The sequence below is a fragment of the Pecten maximus genome, chromosome 2, assembly GCF_902652985.1.
Source record: "Pecten maximus chromosome 2, xPecMax1.1, whole genome shotgun sequence".
NCBI lineage: Eukaryota > Metazoa > Mollusca > Bivalvia > Pectinida > Pectinidae > Pecten > Pecten maximus.
Window position 1 is genome coordinate 51,809,309 of NC_047016.1, and position 14,575 is coordinate 51,823,883.

At 36.2% G+C, this 14,575-nt stretch overlaps 1 protein-coding gene across 3 annotated transcripts in view; it reads right to left on the reverse strand.

Annotated features, from left to right (window-relative positions):
• LOC117322427 (ras-responsive element-binding protein 1-like) overlaps positions 1–14,575 on the reverse strand; it is a 33,379-nt gene that overhangs the window by 12,590 nt on the left and 6,214 nt on the right. The window contains exons 1-3 of one of the 3 annotated variants that reach the window (XM_033877343.1): positions 8,958–9,030; positions 1,087–2,048; positions 362–745 (exon numbers count right to left, since the gene is read on the reverse strand). In XM_033877343.1, the coding sequence (XP_033733234.1) occupies positions 362–745; positions 1,087–2,048; positions 8,958–9,000 (1,389 nt within the window). In that variant the 5' untranslated portion in view covers positions 9,001–9,030. Of the gene's footprint in view, positions 1–361; positions 746–1,086; positions 2,049–4,682; positions 5,287–8,957; positions 9,031–14,575 lie in introns of those variants that run through there. The other 2 variants (XM_033877341.1, XM_033877342.1) reach the window with 2 other exon arrangements.

Consider the following 14,575-nt stretch of genomic DNA (forward strand, 5'->3'; position numbering starts at 1 on the left):
ACACTTTCTGTGTGAATACTCACACCACACTTTCTGTGTGAATACTCACACCACACTTTCTGTGTGAATACTCACATCACACTTTCTGTGGGAATACTTACACCACACTTTCTGTGTGAATACTCAAACCACACTTTCTGTGTGAATACTCACACCACACTTTCTGTGTGAATACTCACACCACACTTTCTGTGTGAATACTCACATCACACTTTCTGTGGGAATACTTACACCACACTTTCTGTGTGAATACTCAAACCACACTTTCTGTGTGAATACTCACACCACACTTTCTGTGTGAATACTCACACCACACTTTCTGTGTGAATACTCACACCACACTTTCTGTGGGAATACTTACATCACACTTGAAGGGACGTTCCCCAGTGTGGCACATCATGTGTCGTTTGAGGTCGCTTGGTTTGAGGCAGAGTTTGCCACAAATGTAGCAAGTACGGTCACTCTGACACTCCATATCGGCTCCACTCTCTGGACTCGTGCTTGAATCCTTCCCATCCTGCCGAATCATACCGTCCATCATTGTTACATCTGGTGAGTCGTCCCCTTTGAAGCGCTTAGTTCCGTCTGGAGAGATAAGCTCAGCTCGCAGTTGATCCATCTCTAACTTTCGCTTCCGCATGAGAGAGTACTTTTGGGATATGTTACTGTTTTCACTTTTAATGCCATGGTGCATGAACTGATGATACTGAAGACTTCGTTTGGCTTTGAACATACGACTGCACATCTGAAATAAAAAAAAGTTCATAAATTACAGCCTCAAATCACTTTATAAGATAAATTTAGTAACCGATTCTAAATGAATCATAACTAGACATTAACCAAATTTTGATTACTTAGAAGCCAATTCAGGGCTTTTTTAGGGCCATTAATGGGCCCCCATTCCCAATTGAAATTATTTCCTATAAGCCAAATCCCCAAAACTTGCAGTTTACTCCTAAAACTCTTTCCAATTCACCACTTTTCTTCCCAAACGAGAAAGTCTAATTTCAAACTGTGAGAAAAAGCCCTGCAATTATAATTGAGCATTCTGCTGAAGCCATGAACTGGTGTTTAATGTTGACGTACCTTGCATTTGAATGGACGTTCCCCAGTGTGTTTACGGATATGTCGCTGGAGGTCTGCTGGGCTTTTCTTTACTACAGCACAGAACTCACATGTCCTGTCCTTCAGAGAGCTGTTGAATCCTTTACTTAACATGCTCTCTTCCCTGTTGTTCACTTCCTTTTTGGTTTCTCCTTCATCGCTTAACTCATCGATACAGAGCTGGCCTTCATCCTCCTCCTCCTCCTCCTCCTCATCTAACTCCATCATTTCATCGTCATCTTTTTCACTTTCATTGTTTTCTGAATGTTTATCCTCTATCTCGACATTATCTAGTTCTAAATTGGAATCACTTTGAATGTCATTGTCACCGGAATTTTCCTTTTCCTCCATTTCTTCCTCCTTATTTTTTTCGTCTTTATCCTCAACAGCCAACTGATCACTAACGTCACCTTTATCATCCACACTGTCAGTTTCTTTATCTGACGGAACTTCCTTTAACTCTCCTGCTTCTTTATTCGAAGTCTCGTTGATAATCAACTCTTCAGGTTCATTGTCAGATGCAGCATCTGTTGTTGCAGTAATGTGGTTATCATCGGAATCTCCTACTTTTTCCTTGTCAGAGGATTCATCTTCTTTAGGAATGTTTTCAGTACTATCTACTTTTATATCCAGCGACTCATCTACATTTTCATCTGACTTATCACAGCCTTTCTCTATTTTTGTATCTTCCTCCTCTTCGTCCTCACTCCCCTCACTGATCTCATCCTCCACATGTACTTCCTTCTCTTTCTTTTGTTTCTCTCTCTCGCTCTTCTTTGGGGTAATGTGACCAGGGGTCTTCCCCGATGGAGGTGCTCCTTTACTACGAGTTACTCTGGTTGTACGTATTGGTGTCACAATGTTACCATTGTCATCCGAAATTGCCTTTTTGTGAACAGAAGACTTTCTTGTAGATTTTGTGGGGCTTTCATCTTCTTCTTCACCTGTGGACACACAAATATACTATTTAGAATATTGTGAGCAGTATAAATAAAACTGTTTCCAAAGTGGAAAACATCCTGTTTTCTTCCCACACATGTAAAATCACAGTTTCATTTGTTTTTGTTGTTGATGGCTGTCGTGATTACAAGAATAAGACTATTACTTAATTCTGTTTCTGAAATGTGTAAAGAAGAAGAAGAAGAAGAAGAAGAAGAAGAAGAAGAAGAAGAAGAAGAAGAAGAAGAAGACAGTGAAAAAAATGAATAAATGCACATTCATACAATATATATATATTTTTTTTTGTGTATATATATAACTATTGATGGCACGGTAAACAAATGAAGAGGACAGGTGTTGGACTCTGAATATAGATCTATAAAACATATCTTCATGCAAATGACCAGTACTTCCAGCCAGTTGATGTCCATGCAAGCCGATCTCAATCTTGATTTATTGATCAACATCAGACTTTTAGACACCCAGACACATGCCCCCAGCAATATTCACTACCTGTGATGGCTGAAGCAGGTGCTTACAAATTTGTGACTTTACATACATGTGTTTTGCATGCCTTGCTGTTAACCACTGACTGTGACATCCTCAAACACCCCGATCAACCTCTATTTTACCATCATAAATCACACTCAGATCAACCTCTATTTTACCATCATAAATCACACTCAAAGTCGAGTAGAATTGTTCCATGTGGATGTTCTCATTTACTTTATTGTTATCAGAAATTTTCTTTATTATTTTCAGAAATTTAAGTAGACCATTATTAAAAGTATGTTTCGGAATACCCCCAAAACAAATCTGATTCTTGTGATTGATGGACAAGCATTTTCGACATGTTTTGACCAACCATATTTCTGGAAAATATGGCAATCTGACATCTGCTATCATTTGACTTCATATCAAGTGTGAAGATCAACTGAAAACCATGGTAATTAACTTACAAGGAAAACATAATCCATATCCCCTAATATCATACAAAGGTTGTTTTCAGTAAAGTATTCATTTTTTCAATGAGTAAATTTAGTTTTAATCTTTAAACTTTATATTTTTCTTTGTGAAACAAATATATTAAGGTAAACACAAATTAAATATCTTAGAAACCAAACAAATAGGAAAATTCTTTTTGTTGACCTCTGTTCCCCTCCAGGTATTTCCTTTTTGTTTGTTTTATTCACCACCATTTCTCGTTGTTTGTTTTTATCCTACAGCCTGAAGTTGTGTAAGAATTGTGATCCTTTGTTTATTAACACAATGATATTAACATCAGTGACTGTTAAATAAACAGCCTTGAGGCAGAGAGAACCGTTAGATGTTTAACAAGGCATTGTTAATTACTCAATAGGTGACCTGTATAATTAAAACGCTCCATTTCCAGCCTCTTATCTCAATTCATTCATCAATGAGAATCAATTACTGTAACAGTATTATGGCAGAGCTGGCCTATCTCCCATCACCTACTGATTGAGCGAATTAGCCCCCCACCGACACCCTCCCCTATAATCTAACTCAGATCAATTAATCATTAGACCACAACCTAAAAGTGTTAAACATGCCTGATTGAACAACTAAGTGGTACTCTTAATTAATTACCCAATTAATAGAGCTAAATAAGTAACTAGAAGTACTTGGGTTTATCAATTCTTTTTTTTTTTTTGAAATGTTTTACCTCTAATTTGTTATTTTAGTTTTTCATATCTTTTTTGTATTTTGTTTTTAAATAATCACATGATAATTATAAGGTTCTGTATAAACTTAGTGGACAAATAGTGACCATGTTATCATTATTGGGTAAGCATCACAAACCAAACCTTTTGGACCAATGACATATATTACTAGTATCATTATGGGGGGAGTATCATACCCTATTATGTTTCTGTCAAACCTTGGACGTCACCTTGTAAAACAGAATACATGTTGTGGGGAATACAACAAAATATTTTAATATTGACAGGTAAACTACATCATTTTACTCCAGTGACTAATGGACAAGTCATCAATTTAAGCAGGTAAATATACTTTACTCCAGTAACTAATGGACAAGTCATCAATTTAAGCAGGTAAATATACAGTAGATTACAACTTATTGTATGTCATGATCTTATCGTAATATAAACTTTTTATGTCACATGATGTACCTGACATCTTTTTAACTTCCACCTGTAACTCTCCCCACTTCTCATTGATTTTTAAGATTTGAAGAATCTGGCTCGATTACAAACCATCCAAAGTGTAACATCCTAAAGTACCAAGCTCACTTATAGTTCATGTAGATTTGTTAACTAACAGTCAGAAAGTAAACTTTACATGTTAAAGCTGACTTGTCAACACTAAAATATCTAAAAGTGATATACTTTCAATTAGCTCATCATTCATACTTTTTTTAATTAGTTACTCTTCGACTGTTATGACAATGATAAGCAATGTTAATAACTTACATATATATCAATACAACATTTAAGTCATTGAAAACACTATTTCTACCATCTGAAATATTAGCACCTGAATAGGTAACTGTACTTATTATACAGGTGAACACAAGGAAATCTAAGTATTGTATGCATGTGTATACACAACAGTTACAGCACACATACACACATATATATACATATATATAGGATTACCTGAACTTGAGGAGTGAGATGTGCTGTTTTTTCTCACATTGTCTGATGTAGGTGAAATGGACATGTTTACTTGTGGCCTGGTACGTAAATCCCTCACGTGTCACGTATAATTCTATATATAACCCAGCATGAGAACAGGTTCTTTCTGAATGTCTGACCACTGAGACCACTGACCAGCTATTGACCAGTCCAGTCTAACATTGTGCGTGTAAAACGTTTACATTAGCCTCGGGTCACGCTGTGCGTCTCCACATTCACATGGCCAGGTATAAACACACATACCTGGTCGACCCAAGGCTGAGAATGCATACCTGGTACATACAATATATACCAACACGTATACCTCGTGGCTAAACCAACTTGAGACTATCTAGGGGGTCATGTGACTTGCATTCCCTGTCAAATTCTCGGCCCCGCAGGCACGACTATGGAGCGCTAGCATGCAAAGACACGCATCATGCACACGGTCAATAGAGCCAGGACTACCTGTACTAGCTGATCTGCCGTGTGAGTGTGCGTGTCACCAGGTATGCCTGTCAATTACCTGAACCCCCATTACCTGGCCAAGCCATGGGAATCCGGCCTGGTCACTCATTCACCTTCTCCCACCACTGATCATGGGGGATTGAGGGGGTAGTGTTGGGTCATTTTAGTGGTCAAGGAGGTTATCGCTTTACTATAGAGTGTAAAGGAATTCATGAAAGTGAAAAATATTTCATGTGACATAAAACTTTTAGTAAAAATTTGCGTGAGCACACTTCCGGCCTTTTCTTATTCCTGAAATCTGACCTCTACATGCATGCATGTGTATTGTGTGGTTAGTGTTTATATGCTGCTCAGTATTCCGTGTATGTGTGTTTGCCGACCTTGTGCCCGATTTGAGGGTCGTTTATGTACCTATGGGTTGGATTTTAATCTTGTCCTGTTAGTGGGGTACATTGTAAGCCAATGACACAGCCTAGCTCATGTGTGTATACACGACCATTGTGCGACCACATTACAGGTACATATAAATACACGGGTGCGAGAATACCTGCGGCCCACCTGATTGAGGATCTAGGTTATGTACACTGACTGTACACGACCATACCGGAGATATGGCTTTCAAAACCTGATCATGCATTTCCTACAGTAGGACAGGTTAATCCATCTGATGCATGGCGCTTACGAAACTTCACAAAATTCACGCGTTCCTGTCAGAAATTATTCCACCTTGTCAGCTTTGTAAAGTTACAATAGTGGCATGGAGAGCCATGAATATTACAGGAATACGAGACTTTTAGAATATTTATGGCTAAAAACTTTCTTAGTAAGAGCCGAGTTGACATGAAAATTTCTGTATTGGGGTTAATGAGTTATCTTTATAAATAACTTTAACTTGACTTGAAAATTTCTGTATTGGGGTTATGAGTTATCTTTATAAATAACTTTAACTTGACTTGAAAATTTCTGTATTGGGGTTATGAGTTATCTTTTTAACTTTAACAACAGAGCAAAGTTTTTGACTTTTAGGACCAAATTATTTCTAAAATTGGTCAATCATATCAACCAAGTGTAATAAAATGCTTTTCCAATTAGGACAACCTCGGTTTTTTTTAATCAAGATTTTTTGCAAAAATGTTTGTAATTTCCTCGATGCAGAGCTTCAAGTCAATTCAATTTTATCATTTGTAGTTGAATTTCAGTGAAGAAGTACAGGTCTTCCACCCAGCCATTTTTTTGTAAATTTGTGTGAGGAACAAATAACTGCATGTTTGATCCTTTAAAAGACAAATCCCACGAACCTCCCCAGAGACTTCAGTAAGGTCCAATCTGATCCCTCAGCGATCAAGTCCCCTATAAATATGGGGAACCCCGTTTTTTTCTCTCCAGGGACGCTCAAGTACACTTCTTTCTATGAATGGGATTCGCAGTTTGAGGTCAACGTGTATAATGAATGGGCGTAACTTTCAACCATTCAGAGTAGTTTAACGGTACAAGTAACTCCTTATATGGAAGATTTCATAGGGAGACAAGTTAAAATACTTGAAGTCTGGAGGTCAACCTTTCCAGAATCATATTGTAAGTCATAGCTCCCTGCAGAATCAGGGATTTTCTTGTGTCTTCTCTCAAACTTACAAACTTCTTGGAATCCTGATGGGGAGATGTCTTGTGTAAATTTATAAACAGAAACTATTTATTTAAAGCTGCCTTTTTATGGACTGATTGGATTTTATGAATTTAGAACAATAAAAGTTTACTGATATTCATGTAAATTCAGGGTAAAACCGAGTCTGGTTTCCAAGATGAGGATGGTTAGCAGGTCAGTGATCTCTACTAAGGAATGGATATTGATGACTTAGAGCACCCCAATTCTGTTGATAAATTATCATTTCCTATGAGAATGGGTCTATGACAGACATGGTTATCAGTGAAGTCAAGCTTTTTTCTTATTAGAGAAGATAGAATTCTATATGATCATAATATATATATGAAGCATTTGATTCAGGCTAAGATGATGTGAGACCACTGGATTTAGCAAGCTAGTACATGAAATGGTCATGGTCAGTCTTCCTGTTGCTCAGCCTGTCTGACCACTTGGACACAGCCCCGGGCCAACAAACACACGTTTATTTCACAATCCAGGAAGGAACTGCTGATATGACTAACTGCAACTGTCACTGGTATTTACTACATCGTTATTTTAATGATAACTGTCCATATCAAACTGACCTATCTCTTCACCATTCAATACATCAAATGACCTGTAATATGCTATGCATTAGTATACAAATATGTGATAACTGAATTAAAGACTAGTGTTGTTGCATGACTTCTTTCTGATTGATGTGTGACATTAAAACATGCGAGTTTCAGAATCGAGTTTCAGAATCGCAATCTTGTAAAATATTGATTACAAAAGTTGCTTACATTTAAAGTGAGCAAAAGATGATCAAATAATTTTCACAAAACTGACAATGAACCCTAATGAGTGGGATATTGGTTATAACTGACAACAGAAAAGGCTATTGTTGATGAAAATATATACAACCTCAACTGCAGTCAAATTTCAAACCTCACAAAGTTTCATCTATGGTTACATAATGTAAACGAAACATTTATTATGCATTATGTATACCTTGTAAGCATGCTGTGAAATTTATTTTCTTCATCAGTTGAGGAAAAACGGTTAATTGTTAAGCTGATCGATTTTCCATCATTATAACAGTTCTACTGTGGTAATATTCGCAATCAAAATCTAATTTAGATAAAGCGGTTATGTGGTACAGTGGAAACACTTGTCTTTTACCTAAGTTTTCTCAAAGTACCTTCCACAGTAAAACCCCCCTCATGCTTCCAACTTGGCCACCAAGCGTGATTTGTAGAAAATAAAATCTTAAAAAGTGTCGTTATTGATGTAAATAAAACTTATGTTTAATCTAATTACTTTGAGCCCCAAGATTCTTTAAAATTGTTCCAAATTTTACAGCATACTTCATACCTGTGACATTATAAGAATACAGAGTTGAAGATCTTTGATTTCAACAAATATGCTAGCAGCTTCTATATAGCTATCTAGAATGTTGTTACAATATAGCTATCTAGAATGTTGTTTGTAACAATGTGGGTTCCAGGGACACTTACTTTAAGTAGTCAGGGATGGTCCCATATAAACATCTGTTGTAGAAAATAAATGTTATGATTCCATTTAACTCATATAACATTAAGAGTAGGTCAAGGTCAGAGATATATATTTATATATAACTATAGATGAAAAGTTATAGCACTTCAACAGCTTTTATGCTCTTCATGTTTTTGTTTTGTAAAAGATGTTTCAATACAAATTTAACATTGGAAAGTTACTAAGGCAAGGTAATTTTTATTGAACAAATATATCAACCCTTATCACATTTATTCACAGAACGATTTAGGTAAATGCCTAAATGACCATTTAAATATGTAAATGCATTACAGTGATCATGATGTTTGTCTACTGATAACAAGAATGTTTTCTCAGAAAAAAAAGATAAAGAAAAACTTAAAACTATGATGCAGTACACCAAACTAATGTATAGTAACTAATGTATGAGTGTGGACAGGTCTAAGGAAGGCCATCTTAGAATTCAGAAATGCTACAACCTGTTATTATAACTACCCCTACACTAGCTCTCTTGGCCCTTTTCAGATCACATCACATTTCTGATAAAGATTTAATATTTTTTGTAAATGTCAACATCTACACCGACTATACTTTTCAGTAAAATTTCAAAATGTCTGCACTACAAATACACTCACCAGACTGGACATGCCATTTGACTTGACCACCTGCACTGACCATTACATAAATAGCACATTAATTTGTGAAGTACAGTACGCGTCAGGTGGTATGGTCCCCAATCACCGCCACAGTGGCGAGGTCTAATCCCTTCCACTCACTCAGTCGGTTGCATGTCGGTTGAAACACCGGCTGACACCGGCTCAAAACCCGAGTGTTCACCTGTTTACTGACACCGCGCGACACGGTGTGGAAGAGTGTTGGGGATTAGTGGAACAAAGGTCCTGATTCGTGATTGACAGGTACACTGCCCGATACCGTGGTGTGTTTTACCTATTGGAACATACTGTACGTTGTCGTACGGTACATGTACTGTGGCTGGACTTACATTTTGTCCTTTTAGTATCCCAGCCCGGTGTTGAGAAAAACGGAGATTAGTTTTTATGTAATGAAATCACGATTTATACTAGTGATACTAGTGATACTAAAGAAGTATTGTGTTGTAAATATTTAATTAAATCCTAGCTAGATGAGTAGCATAAATGTTTACCGGGAAATGAAATACCGACACCCAGAAAACAAAACAGTATATAACATTTTAACGATCTCGGGAGAAGCTAAATTCAACACTATGTTGTTATTTGTATCTTGCACTGTATTTTGTTATAAATCGAAAGTTAAGGTTACCAAATAGGCTCAATTTAAGTTATAATCTAAATAAGAATAAATAAATCAACCCCTTCTATACTCATACTGAACATAATTATGTTGTGTACATGTAAATATTTTACCGCCTTGGTGTTTGTGCTATTTATAGCATTATTGTGATTGGAGAGCGAGCGAGTAAATTCCGCTCGGCTTTCGAGTGTGTTGCACTGCTCTATCTACACTTCGAAGTAAGTCTATTATAGGGTAATACATCCTAATTAATTTACGACGAAATATCATGACAACTGCGATTTGGTTAGAGCCACGGACATATTTCTGCTAGCTATTGTATATTACATTTCGTGGGACTCGTTTTAAATGTAGTACACAATGTACAAATGTACATTTACATACACGATGTCTTCTAGTGTTCCAAGTATATCCATGTTTGAGTAAATAATAAGAAAACAGCCTCGTAAAGTTAATATTTAATATACATTAAACATGTGCGAGCATATTAATGTTTTCCCTTAGCATTTTTTTTTTATAAAGTGAGCTCATTCAGAAACCCTTTCACACAACTCGCGCACGATTCTAAATTTGTAATAAATAGATCTATATATTATGAAATAAAAATTATCTTTCTTTTATACATATCATCATGCACACATGTACACTTTTAATCCTTCGTGGATATATTGATATATATCCTGAAGTAATACATATTTCTTTTTAAGACACTATCGATGTCTTCACGTACACACATTCTCACATACAGGTATACACATGCACGATTTTAAATATCGAATCTTTCATAAATATAAATAAACAATTAATCTCATTTAGACATTATTAAGTTTTCTAACTCATACACATTCTCAAATTAACATTTACGATTAAATACAATGTATAACAAACAGATGTTCGTTGGATGCATATTATTAGAAATAGATCATTTGCAAAGTAGCAATAATGACAGTAAAGACAAGTAAATTGTCGAATTTTCGAAAGGCAATCTGCCCCTTTATCAAGACACAGGTAAGTTTCTGGCTGAATGTGTGCAATATTTACGTGTCGATCTGTGACCAGTGCATTGTACCGTGACTAGAGATACGTGTCGCTCTGATGCGTCGATTGACACTCACTGCACCATTTGTGGGCGTGGTTTAAAAATCATGGATTGTGATTGGTTCGTAACGTTGGCAGTATTACTCGTGTCAGCGATCAAATGTTTAAAACATATGGTTACACAATTCAAATCAATATCATTTAAATGTTATAAATACAAATAATTTATATGTTATAATATACAAATTATTTATAACATTTACATGTACATGTGTATATAGCCTGTATTTTGTACTGCAAAACGAGGTTCATGTGTTTTCGTGTGGCGAGAAGCGATGGAGACGGGGACAACTCTCTGAGTTGTACTTATTTTGAAAACATCAGAAATATATGTATTTTGTCAAGATTATAACCATCCAACGTACTGATGTCTGTGATAATTGACGTCCGTGAGAGTAATAACAGGACACGAGGTCATAGCCAAATAATGTAAATTACGTATGAATTCATGAACATTCAGCCAATCTACGGCTATAATGTATAAACCTTTTCTCAAAACCCGAAGGAGCGTGTACTGTTAATGAATTGTTACATGGTAAAAACAATCAGTACAGGTAAAGGTAAAAGGTCGTAAAACTCTGACCACGATCACGTCTCCAGCTGTGAGTCTTCACACCTTTTCCTACGATCTTAATCCCCTACACTCGCCAGGTCCCGGCCGGTGGTGGCCGGTGGAAACACCCGAGTTGAAACACGGGGCGTACTTAATCCCCTACACTCGAGTGACACTCGCAACTCTGAGGGTGAAAGAGAACCATAACACCTGACGCGTACTGTAGGTAGCTCCAGGTTGGTTAACAGCCTGTGTGCCCTCCACTCAAAATGGACAAGTCTACATAATCTACTTATAATGCTGTATCAGATATAGGGGTGGTCAGTGTGCACACATACAGGACTGGTCAAACAGGTAGATATATCATATTACATAACATGAAAGGGGTTCAGGTAAACCACACACATGTACAGGTGTGAGTACCTAGTCTACTCAAGTCCAAGGACTATTCCAACTGACAAACCTGGAGGCTAGAATTTATGCTGGACATTTTTTGTTTTATTTGTATGATACAACAGCACATGTAACTCAACATTGAGATGGCTGAATGAATACACAGCCAAAGGGTTTTTGTGGTTTTTCGTGATATTGAACATAAGATATTTTCTAATGTTACATACACATAAAAAACCCTTCCCAAAGTTAAAATAGAAACTAAATTCTGTTGAAAGTTTGAAATAGAACTTAAATTTTTTTTAAATTTGGAAATCATGTACTTGACCCGTCTGGTGCATGTCTGTCAACTTACAACTCTGGGTGTCAACAAAGTCTCCTGGACAGGTAGCATTAAAATTGTAGTTTACAATTATATTACACGTCCCGACAATTATCCCCTGTATTATAAAGTTAATGACCTTCATTAGACCTGGACACCCTATCATTCTCCAGCCTTAAAGGTAACACTGACCACTACTGGACAGGTAAAATCTCTATGGGGTGGTAGACACTGTACACACCTGAGCACATGTATTGTTCTGCTCTCACGTGTCAACAAGTCTTCAGCCTGACATCCCTATAATCAAAATCTGACTCATCCAAATCAAAAGGTAGTTGAACTCATTGTGAAGATATGGGGGTGAATGATGTACACAACTTTTCCTGACGCTGTTGACACATTTCACACCGTGACACACATTTCACACCAAGAGAAGACCACAAATACTTGATAAAATAAAATTTTCAATGACCCAGGGACAACGTGGCTTTCAATTTACCTGTGGGGTGCCCCATTCTTGATATGCATGATTGAGGATACCTGCATACCAGAGGGAGCTAAGTCACATACACAACACTGTTAGGTCGGAAACTTAGTCAAGAAATATTTCCAGGGCCTTAGAACCCTGAATAACCTTAGTCTGAAAATTTGTTAAAAAGGAAAAGATGGTCCCTTAATACTTTGAATTAAAATGTATCGGCAATCTCATTCCTTTCAGTCATTTTGCAGCCTCACCTCCTTGATTTTTCAATTAAAATATCCTGTAATTGGATTTCCCTAATTTTGCTTAATAATTAATATTCTTTAAAAAAAACATCAAAAATATGTCCAAAAAGAATAAAAACAGTCAAGAACATGTAGTTATAAAATTAATTTCTGATTCAATTACTTCATTTCCAAACTGTTATAATGCTGAAAACTGACAAGGAAATATTCATATTTTGCAAACACTCATGATAAGATATTTACTCAACATTCCGAAGACATCACCTAGCGACTAAAGAGGCAAGAAATGGCAACATAACAGAAATTCTGCCATTCGATTTGGCTCCTTCTCTGCTGACAATATTGACAACACAAGTTAATATCACAACTGAGTGAGTGAAAGGACTTCCAATCATACCATTTTAGAGCCAATCACAGAAACGTACAAAAGAGCATAGCTTTTGTACTGCACCAAAACTTGAAATGTCAATTTTCCCCTCTAGTCCAATCTTCTCCATCCTTAATCTAATAAAGAACCTAATTAAAATTTTATTGATGCATCTTTGCTGTATTAAGATTTTCCAATGACAAAGAATGTCACACACACAGGAAGAGTGTACTTTTGTAGCTTTAAGTATGAATTGGTTATAAATATTGAGTTATTCCTGAATATTTGAGACGATCAAGTCTAAATCTTCCTGCTAGGGTAATTAGGGTTAAGAGCTTACCTTAACCCAATTTAAATACTCAATTTTGCTACTTAAGATATTTTACAAATCCACTTGAGGAATTTGATGAGTAAAGCAACTTTTATTTAGTTGCTATGGTCGCTACTTAACAAAACTTTTAAATAATATTTAGAAACAATGTGACATCTAAAACAATAAACAACAAAGTAAACATGTTAAATTGAATCTAAAATATCAAACTGAAATTATGAAGTTTGTATTCTCTGATCAAATAAACATTTTAAAACTTTTACAAGAAGTGAGAGACTGATTGCATAGAACACTATCATTAGAGCAACCAATAACTCGATTCCATTCCATTTATAGGGATTATAACCCTTGAATATGATATTACATACAATTAATAGGAAAGTGAAACAGCAAGACAAAAGTGGAGTACAAGTTAAGAAACACAACTTATATTAGGGGTGATGCGATACACCATACACACGATATGATGCATACCACGATATTTACTAATAATACAATTTGTATCAAGACTCAGAATGACAAACTCTTGTTGTGGATGGTTGATAACATAGGTTTTCTTTAATAAAACAACAAAATACAATAAATATTGAAAGTGTCATCAGGACTCAGTGATTTTTTCATCCTTTTTTACAGGGGCCTGTACCTTTTCAATTGGGAAAATACAGCGGCATTTTTCCCCAATTGGGAAAATTTGGTGTTGGTTTTAAATGAAAAAAAAAGTCAATAACACGTCCATATATTTATTTATCTGTTAATTTTTCAACATTCATCTGGCCTAATGATTCTTAATAGCTATCTAAAGGGCCATTTTTCTTGTTTTTTGCCCCTTGAACATGTCCACCAAAGAGTCCAGGCCAGTTGTCATGTTTTTTCAATTTTCTTGAAGGATGTGTCCCAAGTTTTATACCCTTTTGTAACAAATGGCTTACAACTCAAATGTGCACCAAAAATAAACAATTCTCAAACCATTCTCAGTACTTGCACATGTAGCCACATGTCACACTACTGTGATAAAGACAAGAGAAGGAAGATCCATATTTGGCAGCATTAAATGTTCATCTATCGACGCTGCTCCTCTTTTTTCCCGATAAAGTTAATACCAGATTTTCGTCGCGGGTTACATGTACATTGACGTTTGCTACGGGTAAACATTCCGTCTGGACGGTTGAT